The 12,478-nt window shown below is 54.8% G+C and overlaps 5 protein-coding genes across 5 annotated transcripts; 2 read left to right on the top strand and 3 right to left on the bottom strand.

The window, feature by feature from the left end:
• Positions 1 to 246: 246 nt before the first annotated feature.
• CTAM01_11056 (F-box domain-containing protein) lies at positions 247 to 1,560 on the bottom strand (the record flags this gene model as incomplete). The annotated part of the gene is made up of 1 exon (XM_060527068.1): positions 247 to 1,560. The coding sequence occupies one exon, from the start codon at positions 1,558 to 1,560 to the stop codon at positions 247 to 249; it is 1,314 nt and encodes a 437-aa protein (XP_060378238.1).
• A 1,419-nt stretch (positions 1,561 to 2,979) lies between these two features.
• Positions 2,980 to 4,319, top strand: CTAM01_11055 (5-methyltetrahydropteroyltriglutamate-homocysteine methyltransferase; the record flags this gene model as incomplete). The annotated part of the gene is made up of 3 exons (XM_060527067.1): positions 2,980 to 3,313; positions 3,382 to 3,696; positions 3,757 to 4,319. 3 exons carry the CDS (start codon positions 2,980 to 2,982, stop codon positions 4,317 to 4,319), a joined length of 1,212 nt encoding a protein of 403 aa, XP_060378237.1.
• A 452-nt stretch (positions 4,320 to 4,771) lies between these two features.
• On the bottom strand, positions 4,772 to 5,521 carry CTAM01_11054 (dynactin Arp1 p25 subunit; the record flags this gene model as incomplete). The annotated part of the gene is made up of 3 exons (XM_060527066.1): positions 4,772 to 5,090; positions 5,168 to 5,397; positions 5,483 to 5,521. The coding sequence occupies 3 exons, from the start codon at positions 5,519 to 5,521 to the stop codon at positions 4,772 to 4,774; spliced, it is 588 nt and encodes a 195-aa protein (XP_060378236.1).
• Positions 5,522 to 6,230: 709 nt separating this feature from the next.
• CTAM01_11053 (GTP cyclohydrolase II) lies at positions 6,231 to 7,563 on the bottom strand (the record flags this gene model as incomplete). Its single annotated transcript, XM_060527065.1, has 2 exons — positions 6,231 to 6,278; positions 6,415 to 7,563. The coding sequence occupies 2 exons, from the start codon at positions 7,561 to 7,563 to the stop codon at positions 6,231 to 6,233; spliced, it is 1,197 nt and encodes a 398-aa protein (XP_060378235.1).
• Positions 7,564 to 10,341: 2,778 nt separating this feature from the next.
• On the top strand, positions 10,342 to 11,403 carry CTAM01_11052 (uncharacterized protein; the record flags this gene model as incomplete). The annotated part of the gene is made up of 1 exon (XM_060527064.1): positions 10,342 to 11,403. The coding sequence occupies one exon, from the start codon at positions 10,342 to 10,344 to the stop codon at positions 11,401 to 11,403; it is 1,062 nt and encodes a 353-aa protein (XP_060378234.1).
• Positions 11,404 to 12,478: the final 1,075 nt, after the last annotated feature.

Below are 12,478 nucleotides of genomic sequence, written 5' to 3'. Positions count from 1 at the left end.
ATACCTTGTGTGTCTAGCCTGCCATAGCCTTAGATCGTGGCAGAATCGTCATGAACTGCTTGATTCAGCTGGCCCAAGGAATGTCCTGATCTTCCTACATATGCCCCACAAACGCCCCTCTACGGCGCGTTTGCGTCTCTCATGTAAAGCGTAACGCTAGACACTGGCAACGAAGCAACTCCGTTGAACGCCATCCGTCTGAGTCTACCCGGGAGTCTTTTCTCGCACCTGCCGCATTAGTAAACATCACCCAGACAATGTTTGTGATCTTGACGATCCCGCTGGCGCCACTGACTGAGACATGCCGAGGATCGCACCGACGTCGTCCTCGTCCCCTTCCCTCGCAAAGACGCCCTCGCCTGCGACCCGCCACCCCTGCACGCCGCTAAACTGCACAAACTGCACCGCCATATCCCACGCCTCCTTGTCCGCCGCGTCGCCGCTCTCAAAGACGCTCAGCTCGAGCCAGGGGCTGTCCGGGCTCGGGTTGAAGAGCTCGCGGAACAGCATCGAGTAGGCCGTGTTGCGCTCCATCCAGAGATCGGCGAGGTCGACGTTGCGCATTTCTTCGTGGTCGGAGAGGATGTCGTTTCGGGGGACGAGCTGGACGAAGAGGCGGTCGAGACGCGGGACGTTTTGGACAAGGGTGTTGAAGTGGCTCGATAGGGGGAAGATGCCGACGTAGGAGAGGTCGCGGATCGAGGAGGGGATCATGGATTCGTCATTGGGGAACTCTTCTGCGCCCAGAAGAGCGCCGAGGATGGAAGGTGGGCGTTTGAGGTAGAATTCGTATGTCTTGTAGACTCGCGTCGAGGATCCTTCGTTCAGTAAGAGAGCTTGCCATGGGCGGATGGTGAAGAGGCCACATGGAACACGCTTCTGATGTGTGAGTTCAGAACTAGATGCCTGACTTGTTGATGATGCTGTCACCGGTGCCTCGAGTTGCGTCTCTTTTGACCTTTTTTCTTTGCGTGATAGCGAAAGAACATGCCGAGGCATGGAAAAGTTCCACGCATCCCCAAGGAAGAGCATACGCGATAGCATCTGGGCCAACACCCGTGGCGACGCAATCATTGTAAGCCGGGTGGGATCAATATGTTCAAAGATTGTCGTCCAGAGCCAGTTGTAGTCTTCGCTGTACGAGGCCTTGTTCGCAAAGCCTGTCTCCATAAGAGTGGCACTGCTGGTGCCGTCCGATACGCCGCCCATGGCATCTTCGACAAACATTGAAAGTGTTTCGACATAGTTGGTCAAATTGTTCGCCCGGAGGAATGACAAAAACTCGATCGCGGACGCAGGGTTTCCCGTCTCTTCCATGAGCGGTAACTCGAATCGGTCGAATGTCCAGACCACATGGCGGAACAGCAGAGGGAGCACGGCACCTCGCCATCGCTTGCAAACGAGAGAAGTAGTCTTGAGATCGCGGTCAAAAAAGAGGTTCTGCAGCATGAAAGAGCTTGGTTGATCATGGAGTTTCGAGTCTGATGGCGCAGGTCGGTCCAGGTGGGAGAATATTTGGCTTAGGATCTCGTTTGGGAGATCATTGACGGAGGTGGCCATCGTTGCTTGTATTACAGCAGAGGCTGTCAGAATTTTATCGCAGATGCGGAAGTCGTCTCGATGAATTGATGCGAAGTGACTATGTCGTCGAACGAAATACAGAATATGGCCTAGAGGGCGATGTTTCACGGAATAGTCCCGGCCGAGGCAAGTTTCAAGTTCAGACGAAGCGATGAAGCCGCCCCGGATGAGATAGGCTGATAGTTTGCTGATGGAAGGATCTCAGTCCCGGATTCAATCCAACACCATGGCTGAAGAGACTGGAGCAGAAGAGGATTAATGATGGATGCTATTATGGAAATCTTGCCATACAATGAGATGCAGCTCCGAGGTTACCTGTCCTGGAGGGGGGCGACATGTCACCGCGGGGTCCTGGTCCGTTTGCCCCGCCACGGGAACGGGCGGCCTTCGCCACAGTGCTCCACCAGAGCTCCTGCGATAAGATAACGATAAAAGCTCCGAGTTCGAAGCTCCGGATCTTCACACCTCCCTCCCATGACATCTCTTGGTACCTCTAGTTTTGTTGTCTGAGATTCTCGAAGGGCGTTAAGTGCATGTGACAGACATGGGTTTTATCAATTCGTGAACTGACCATAAGTGGATCATGTCTTGGGGTCAGTGATTGGGAAACTGCCAGTACCAATCTCGATAACACCGCGAATAGCTAGAAGCACGGCAGCCGACGAATCGGCGATGCACTTGAGCTACACAAGAGTCCAGTCAGCACTTACATACTAGACATTACTTTATTTTATGTCGGAAGACTTATGATCTTGAAATGAATGCAAGCCATATAAAAGTTTCTTTTCCTCGAACGACAATCATTCAGCGTCTCCACCGCTGCGCTCTTACGGCGCATAGGTACCTTGCCTTGGCTGCGCTGAGAAGAAGCAAATCAACCTCGAGAATGGCTTCAACCTAGCAGAAACCAGGCACCAATTCCAAAACGCTCGCATTTACTTAAGCGGCCAACGACTGATAGCCGATTCCGATGCCGCTCTACTCATCTGCCGTCCAGCAACTTATGATCAGACCCCCTCGACTAAGCTATGACAAAGGGCGGGGAAAGCGGGGAATCTTGGTGGATGGGCAGCTTGGGGGAAGTGGTGATGGTGGCACCGGATGACATCGTCCTGACGGGGGTCCAGGTCCAAGAAAGCGCAAGTCTGTTTGCTTCGGGTAGCCTTACACCAGAATGGACGCCCTCGCGAGACCTGGTTTGAGTGGCTGGCCAACCTAGGAAAGTTACCTAGCTAGGCCATTGGATCTCGCAATGCCGAAGGCCTATCCCCTTTCGCAACCCCACGCTTCGTCGCGAGTACCAAAGTCTATATATACGCCGTGGCCAGAGGGTTCTTCTCGTGCTCTACTCCACTGCAATACCAATAACTTTCTGTTTGTCTACGCAAAATAGAAACCATGACATCCAAGAACCACCAGAAACCGCCCTTCCGCGCCGAACACATGGGCTCGCTCCTGCGGCCCAAGGCCCTCACTGACAAGCGCGTCGCCTTGGACGGGAAAAAAGCCGTAGAGATTGCAGACGACCAGGAACTCAACCGCCTCGAGGAGGAGGGCGTGCGCGAGATCGTCCGGACGCAGCTGGACCTCGGCTTCCACGCCATCAACGACGGCGAGTACCGCCGCCACCAGTTCTGGGGCAACTTCTTCCCCGGACTGGAGGGGTTCGAGGAGGTCGACACGCCGAGCTGGGATATATTTCGCATGTACGTGCCAGACATTGCGGCGTTTAGTAAGTTTTGGCCCACGGGATACTCGATACCCTCGAGATTAGGGAGACTGACGCTATGTGACACCCAGTTGAGAGCGATCACAAGCCCGGCGAGTCCATTGTCTGCACCGGCAAGATCAAGCACAAGGGAAGCACCTACCTGAGAGAGTGGGAGTTCCTCAAGAGCAACATCCCTCCTGAAAGCGTCAAGGAGGCCAAGTTGACCTTGCCCGCGCCCGAGTGGTATCATCTCCGCTACCAAAAGGGCCACGCCTACCCCAAGGACGTCTACGCCAACGACGAAGAGTACTTTGCCGATATCGCCAAAGCGTACCGCACCGAGCTTGAGGTTCTTTATGAGCACGGTGTCCGCAATGTGACGATTGACGATCCCAACCTGGCGTGTAAGTGACGCCCCGTTGCCTATTCCACATCCTTCGCTGACAGAAACCGTGTTTTCCCAGACTTCTGTTCAGAAAAGATGCTCCAAGGCTTCAAAGAAGCAGGCGAAGACTCAGACGCCCTCCTCCAATCCTACATCAAACTCTACAACGACTGCATCACCTCCCGCCCCGCAGACATGCACCTCGGCATCCACCTCTGCCGCGGCAACTTTGCCTACTCGCGCCACTTCTCCGAAGGCGGCTACGACCGCATCGCCTCGCGCCTCTTCAACGAGATCAACGCCGACACCTACTTCCTCGAGTACGACACCGACCGCGCGGGCGGGTTCGGACCGCTGAAGGAGCTACCGGCGCACAAGAACGTCGTGCTGGGCGTCATCACGTCAAAGTTCCCTGAGCTCGAGGATGTTGGGAAGCTGAGGGAGAGGGTATTCCAAGCGGCGGATTATGTTGCGCAGGGGGCGGGGCAGACGCGCGAGGAGGCGTTGAAGAGGATTGGGGTTAGTCCGCAGTGTGGGTTTGCGAGTCATCATTTGGGAAATTCGGTTTCGCATCAGGATATGGTGAACAAGTTGAAGCTTGTAAGGGAGTTGGCTGATTCGATATGGCCGGGTGAGCCTTGAAGTCTTGAAAGTTGGGTGAGCAGCGGCGTTCGGGACGGGTTGTTGCATGGGGCTTAAGGGGCCCCGCTGTGCTGAAGTGTATCTTCCTCTGTCAGATGTTTTCTTTGAGGCTGCTTATATGTATGTGATAGCTCATAGCTGCAGCAACTTTGAACCGAACATGCCTTGCCAGAAGCCTCTGTGATGAAGAGCTCCGACGGAGCATCGACCAACCATTGAAAAGTTCCCTAACGCGCGAAGTCAAGGAATTTTGCCACACGTGGAAGTCAGAACGAGACAGGAACAAAGTCCTCACTGCGAAAAAGAAAGGGTATCATTTGAGCTCAAAGCTCGACCTACGCCAAACTCCGTCTCTATCGCGCAAGCAAATGCCAAGCTGTCAACCAACTTCTAACATCACACGCATCTCTTCCCCCTCCCACCCCCAGAGGCACTAAAACACCAACCCAACCTCACGCAGTCAAAGGCTGCGGATTATTCCCCACCGTCTTATACAGCTCCCTCAACTCAAACTCCTCGTGCCCGCCCTCGGGTACCTCGCCCACCACGCGCGCCGGCTGGCCCGCGACGACGCTGAAGCTCGGGATCACCATGTTGGGCGGCACGACGGTGCCTTCGAGTATGCGTACGTAGTCCTTGACGATGGCGAACTCGCCAATGACGCTGTCGCGGCCAATGTGGATGTGGTTCCCGATCGAGGCGGCCTGGATGACGACGTTTGCGCCGACGAAGACGTGGTCGCCCATGCGGAGGGGCATGTATGTGAAGGCTCTATGAACGTAGGAAAGTCAGCATAGGGTCCGATGGTGTTTGTGGCTATTGCGGTGGTGGGTTTGGGGAGAACATACCCTTTGTACATCCGTCCTGGAGGCCGGAGGAGCGCGCCCCTGGAGAGGAAGCAGTATCTCCCGATCGCGACGGCCGTGCTGTTGGCCGGGGCGCCGCCGGCAGAGGGCTGTGCTGAGCGGGCGAGGTCACCGCGGATCATGACCTCTGGTTGGATTACCGTCTTGCCGCCTAGCATGATATTCTGGGTGCCGACGAGGGTCGCTTTGCGGGCGACCTTGTTGCCTGTGTCCTGTTGTTTTACTCGGGAGTTAGTCGGTAAACTCGGTGCGTGAATTGTGTTGAAGGGGGTGATTTTGAGGGGATGGAGGGCGTACGGTCTCAATGTAGTCTCCTTTCGCTACTCTGCGCGACATGGTGGGCTGGTGGTGGAAGCTCTGGGGAGCATCTGGGTTGAAGCTGGGATGCGAATAAGTGAGAGTTTGCGTATGGCGAGTTGGGTGTGACGTTGGTTGGAGCTTCCTGTCGGCGGGTCAGTGCGCCCACCGCCGTACCAGTACATCATTATATAGGGGTCCCGGAGCGACTTTTGGAGGGGAGCCGGCCCGCGCTTTATCTTCATCTGCATCTCAGTGACAATCCCGGAATTGCGCTCAAATATACTGCGATAATTTTGACCACTGCACTCCCAAGCCTTCCTGGGATCAAGATTGCAGCAAGCCGTCATTTCGACATTTCTGTTCAACCACTAGGTAACTTGCACCAAAGTATGTACCTTGGGTAGACAGATACCACTCAAGCTTAAGTACTAGGTAGGTAAGTGTATCTGGCAGATGCACACCTCAATGCCAGATAAAACTAGCCGCCGCCTCAATGATCTTTTTCCGTAAATTGCCATGAGTCCAGTTATCCAACGATGCTATGAACATTTCCAGTCGTTGGGGCTCCCAGCGGACAAGTATGCCAAGTACGCCAATGTCCCAGGTATTCGTATCAAAACAACCCGTACGCCGTTTTCTACCATATGCTTGATGATTCTCAACCACGTTCGTCACCTCCTTTTCGTTCGACACCAATCACTAATCATCAGGAAAATATGCGACCCCACTGCACTTTGATCTCTCCTCAATGAGGCATGCCACCCATGTCAAGCATATGTCCCATCTTTTCAATCTGTAGTTCTGTTAGTTCCAGCAATCCAAACACAACCAAACACAACCAAACACAACCAAACACAACCAAACACAACCAAACACAACCAAACACAACCAAACACAACCAAACACAACCAAACACAACAGAGACTTACCTTTGTCTTCAAGTACCCCTCAACCTCATTGCTCCGGAACCCGCCTCGTCCCTTCCACGAAAGCGGCACCATCGCAACGCGCTCCGTAACCCTCACCTCGCGATTGGGGCCCTCCACCGCCCTAATCTTATCAGGATTATTCGTCAGCAGGCGCACCTCGCTCTGCCCAAGATCCTGCAGCATCGCCGTCGCCAGCCCGTAACTCCGGGCATCCGCAGGGTGACGCAGCAGTAAGTTCGCCTCGACGGTATCCGAGCCGAGGTCCTGGAGGTTATATGCCTTCAGCTTCTCCCCGAGACCAATACCGCGCCCTTCCTGGCGCAGGTAGATAATGATACCACCATTCGTGTTCCCGGGTAGACTCATCAGCCTTGCCGCCTCATCGAGCTGCTCGCCGCAGTCGCACCGCGCAGACCACGCCGTCTCACCCGTGTAACACTCGGAGTGAATCCTCACCAGCGCAGGCCCGCGCTGTGCAGGCGGTTCCTCGCCAACAGGCGTCGCCACGCCGCCCGGCATACCGCTCGTCGACCTTCCGGGGAACAAACGACCCGTGTACGCACCGCGAATCATGCGATCCATCTCGGTCTCGCCCGGCCGCGGCGCATCGAGCGACTGGCTGCGGATGTGGGGCCCAAAGACGATGGCCAGGTGCTCCTTGTTGTCGACGTTGTTGGTATACAAGTGCAGGAACATTTCGGTGCCGTTGACGGTGGGGATGCGCGCGCGCACGATGCACTGCACCTCGGGGAGGGTCTCGAGGAGGCGGGGGCGCTTCGTGCCGCAGCCGCCCGAGGGAACGGAGCTGTCGACGGGGACGCCGCGCGGAGCCGCCTCGGCTGTGAGGGGGGTTGATGTCCCCGGTGTCGCGGGCGGTGTGAAGGCTGGCGAGAGGAGGGAGGGTGGCGGGATCTGGGTGGCCGAGGTTGTCGATGCGGCGTCGTCGTCGGCTGTTGCGGGGGCTGCTGCGGCGGCGGGGTTGGAGAGGCTTAGTTGCTCGGGCTCTGGGTGCGCGGTGCCCGAGGCATGGTCGGATGGGCCGTCGACTGTCTTCTGTTTCGGAGAATAGAAAGAAGGGAGCTGGTGAGTATCTTCGCGCCAGTCATTGGGCGCTCCCGCGCCGTCTGGCTTGCCTTCGAAGTCGGGCATGGCGGGGGGTTTTTGGTGATGGAAAGTCGCGGAAGTGGGGGTAGGGAATTGGTGCGCTGTGCAGAACAGGTAACGTTGGAACGTGAGACGGTCAATTCCAAAGGGGTTACAATCGTCCACAGGGTATACTGGCGGAGGAAGTAAATCAGAACGTGGTTGAAAAGAAGCCAGATGTCAAGAGCGGGAGAGAGAGATTCAACGGCGGAACAGCGGCGTGAGCGGCAAGAACATTAAATCGGTGACCGGTTCCGCTCCGAACGGCGAGGGGTGGTGGAATGCGGTGGTTGTGGTGGTGGTGGGCAGGTGGTGGTTGTGTCTGGCATTAGTCATGCAGGAAGATGATGACAGCACGGGTGCATCTGCCATGGCAATCTGCGCCGGCTAGGTACCTCCACAGGCGGAAGTTCCTAAAGTTAGTGGGCGGGCACGCAAGGTCGGCCCTCGACCGCACTTCGCCGAGGTTCCAGCGATCCGACGGCTATGGGCCTCGAGGTACCTACTCCAGAGAGGTGGGTGATCTCGCGCGCGCGGAGACTTCGGGGTGTTTGGTGTAATCCTCCTTGCTTAGGTCAGGTTCGAGCGGATTGAGTCCACTTTAGCGGTCTCCAACTTGGATTTCAGGGTTTCTTTAGCGGGGTCGGCTCTTTTCCGCGCTGAGCTTTTTGCACGCAGTCTGTGGGGCTCTCCTGATTACATCATCACATCCTGGTATCGGCAAATTCAAGAATCGCACCTCACTGTCAAGTGCACTGGATGACTCTGGCACTGAAGGTCGGGTTGATTTAAATCCAGCATCACCTTACTCTGGAATACTATCCCTGGGCCAAAGAAAACGTCTCGAGATCTACTCTTGTCTTCTTCCGCATACTTAATAAAATCTGTTCATTTCATATCTCCATTAATCTATTTTCCTCAATCTCTGGCCCATTGTTGAAATGTGACGGCTCAGAACGAGACCTGACATTTGAGCCAATCAAGTGTTCCGTTTCCGCCAAAGCCCAGGATGTCTGTGTCAGCATTAAAAATCAACCGCGCGGTGCTTCAGACAAAGCTCTCCATCACCAACGAACCATCCGTCGTCGGCTCCGACCTGAGCTCGTTAACGGGGATGCGTCCCGTCTACTATTCCAAAAGGCCATCAAAGTGCAAGTACAAAGGCTCCCACCCGATATCCTATTTTTCGGTGTGTCGCGGGTTCCTGCATCGCATCGGTGCGGCTCTGTTGTATCCCAGCCTGGCTCCCGTCCATTATGTTTCTATCCCGGCCGCAATCCTGGGAGCCATCACAACCTCAAAAGCAGCTTTGTGGCTGGAGTTGACCTGAATATCATCACACGTGTCTTTTCTATATATGGAGTTGAATCTGTAAGTGGGCGATCACCACTGCCCCTGGTCAATACTGCGGTCATATACTAGGTACTCGACTTCTTGAGGTGCATCGCTGTGATAGGATAACAAGACAACCAGCAAGAATAGAGTCGTACCTTAGTAGTGACTGTGGTGGAAGTCGGAATGAGATCTCAAAGTAGTGTCGCCAAATTCAGACTCGAACTCTGACATGCGTGTTGTTTGATTGGCCGCACTGCATTTTTGCTCTTTTGCCTCCTGGAGCATCGGAGGTTCCTCTTTGACGACTTTTCCTACGGCTTCCTTACTTGCAGGGTACCAAGCACCAACATCGCGAATGTCGCTGATGACTTGCCTACATCTCAGAGCTCTATGCAATCCGTCCATTATTTTCTTTCAAGTGAAGAAGAATAGAATTGTTGGAGTTGAAGTGATGAAAGCCACGAGTGCAGATTGGCCAAGTTACCGAACCAATTAGCTCGTTAGATGCTTTGACGCTCCTCGCCGAGACAACCAACGCGAACGCGCATCGAACCAAAAAATCTCGACAGGCCACTTGCATTGGTGGTTCGCGTTTCTGGATGTGCTGTCAAAACGTGAGTCACATCCGCAGCAACGCCCCCATCATCACCCATGCAACCCGTTTCGTTTTTTTCGTCTCTTCCCGTCTCAATCCAGTACAATCAGCAACCTCCCATCACCGATTTGAGATGCCATGCCCACCAGCCCGTGCGGGTGGCGCGGGAACCATTGGCTTACACTCTCCCGTCCCTGCTGCAACCACTTGTCGCCTCCTCCCGAAGTCTCCAGACTTCCCATCCCGTTTCAGTCCCCCCCATGCTAAATGCCAGGCACATCATGGGAAGTCGGCCACCTCTAAGCTATGAGGCTTCTCTTCACCCCCTTCTTTTGTTTACTTTCGGTTCCATGGATCAAGTGATCCACCAGACTAATGCGACGGCCCAGTGGTTCGTCGAGGCCTCATTGTTTCTTGTTTCTTGTTGTGGCCAACACGCTGCCCTCGTCCAGTGGAGTGCTCCATGCAGCCAGGATACGAAAACATCGCCAACTGGCAGGTCCCTCAAACAACCACACACTCACTCTCGAGTGATATAAGAGGATCAAATGACTTCTTCGTCTCACTGCTTTTCTCTTGCATCTCACCAAAACAAGAATCAGCAGCTCATCTGACAAATACTTAACCACTCATTTCGAGGACCTCGATAATACCGGCTACTTTCAAGGTCACTAATAAGAGCATATCTATCTTACTCATCTCATCGCCCAACCTTCATTCAGTAGTACTTTATCTCACACTTTCATTATCTCGACAAACGTCAGCTTCACTCCATCGACTGAACTATACAATCACTTACAATCTTTAACCATCACCACACCAACGGCACAAAAACACCACAAACAACCCTCAAAATGGAATCCTCCAACGTAATCGCCTGGCTGCTTCCCTCATCCACAAACCAACCTGCCCTCGAAGCAATCCGCATGCCCCAAAATGCAACTCGGACCGTCTCCACGATCCCCTCATCCTACGAACCCATCATCCAAACACCAAACCCAAACCAACTCCCGCCCACAACACCAACAATCGATCCCTCCCTCCTCACCAAATCCTCCTTCTCAAGCCTCGAGGCATCTCTCACCAAACCCCGCCCAGCCCTCTCCCTAACCTTCACATCGCCCCCCAAATCCAACCCAGGCTTCGTCCTCGGCACCGACCCTGCTCTTGCAGACATCCTCCTCCCGTCCCTGCCCGGTATCGCCCCAGCCCACTGCCACATCACCTTTGACGCCTCACACCGCCTCGTCCTCGTCGACACCTCGCACACCGGCACGGCCGTCTGGTACGACGGCGCCAGCTCCGGCGACCGCACCCGCGAGTCTTGGGTTCTCGGCGCGGGAAGCAGCTACGGGTTCCCCTCGATGGTCGACCGCGTCGTGATCGACATCCAGACCGTACGGTTCCAAGTCATCATCAACGAGGCGCACGTCCTCCGGCCAGAGGTCTACAATCAGAACGTCGAGACTTTCATGTCAAGCCTCGAGAGCGCCGGCATCATCGCAGAGGCGGCAGCAGCAGCAGCGACACCAGAGGACAAAACACCAGACCTCGACGCAAGCATCCTCGCCTCCATCCTCGCCAACCATTCATACTCCTACTCTCAAAAAGAAGACCAGCAACTCGTCCGCCGCGACGAAAAGGACGTCTGCGACTTTTACTACAACTTCAACTTTGACCTCGGCTTCGATCTGAGCTACGACTGCGACTACGACTTCGACTACGACATGTCGGACGACGAGATGGTCGACGACGTCGCCGAGGAAGAAAAGATGGACTTCCTCCCGCCGATTCCCTCCGTCGTGCCGCCGGCGTACGTGAAGTACCTGCTCACCTCGGACGACGGGGCGCCGCCGGAGACGTATCTCTGGAACACGGCGAAGCCTTGGGAGCCCATGGTCAAGGTAGTTTGCTGAGCTCGCCCTTGACAGGGGGGATTCATACGTTTTTGTCTCGAGACTTGAGACGAAAAAAGGACTAAGCGTGAAAAAAAGACGCAGAGAAAAAACTTGTGTAAAATCAGGTTTCTTATGGAGTACATTTGTCCCAAAGGTGCTGGCACTGGACGGCGTTTGATTCTCATTCATTGCTTTGGAGTTTTTGGTGGGAGAAATATCGGCGCTATCATCAGCGCTTCACACTCATTTGTTTTGCCCCCTTTACAGATTGGCAATGTTTCATTTCTCATCTAATTGCACATTTTCATTTCGTCTGTTTCGTTGTACATTTAGAACATATACCCCCATTCGCATGGTCTCCCGTTCCTTTGTTTATTGTATATAAGATGAAGCATCAACCCAAGAAAAGAAGAAAAAGTTTAGCTGGCAGGCATCGTTCGCATTCTTTCACTTCGCCAAGTCTACCGCAAGTGAGCAGGAGGGGGGGGGGGGGGGGGGGTCCGGAGAGTTTGGGGATCGCGGGGGGGGGATTCCCCCGGGGGGAGGACCCTGGGTACCCCCCCCCCCCCCATTTGGAGGTCCCCGGCAGCTCCCCTGGCCCGGGGAGGGGGAGGGCGGGGGGGGGGGGGGGGGGGGGGGGGGAGTCTCGAGAGATTTGGGATCGCGACGTGAGGATTATCCCGCGGAGACGACACTCGGTACTCACCCTCGCCACATTTGGAGATCTCCGGCAACTACCTTGAGCACGGTAGGGCGAATGCTGGGGTTGGAGTTTAGGGGAAGCGGGCAGCGCCAAAAAGCAACGGGCGGGCTAATGAGGCCAGACCAACGACCTTATCTACGGCCCAATCTTATCTCCAGACTTTCGACCATGTGCGTTCGCGCCGATCTGTTTCTCCGCGGGCTGCAGGATTGGGACGATGTTCACTGAATCTATTGGGAGAGTTGAGATATGGATAGAAATGGCGTTTGTAGAAGTATTCATATCTAGAGTACCTCTGCCCCCTTAGACCTTAGTTTCCAAATGTTGGAATATCGATGACTTCTCGCCCTCCTGCCGGTGCTCTTGACAAACATTCTCACCGCAGATAGA

The sequence above is a fragment of the Colletotrichum tamarilloi genome, assembly GCF_030869305.1.
Source record: "Colletotrichum tamarilloi strain Tom-12 chromosome Unknown Scaffold_57.1, whole genome shotgun sequence".
Classification (NCBI taxonomy): Eukaryota; Fungi; Ascomycota; class Sordariomycetes; order Glomerellales; family Glomerellaceae; genus Colletotrichum; species Colletotrichum tamarilloi.
Note: the sequence above shows the minus strand (reverse complement) of the source record. Positions and strands in the feature narration are given on the sequence as shown.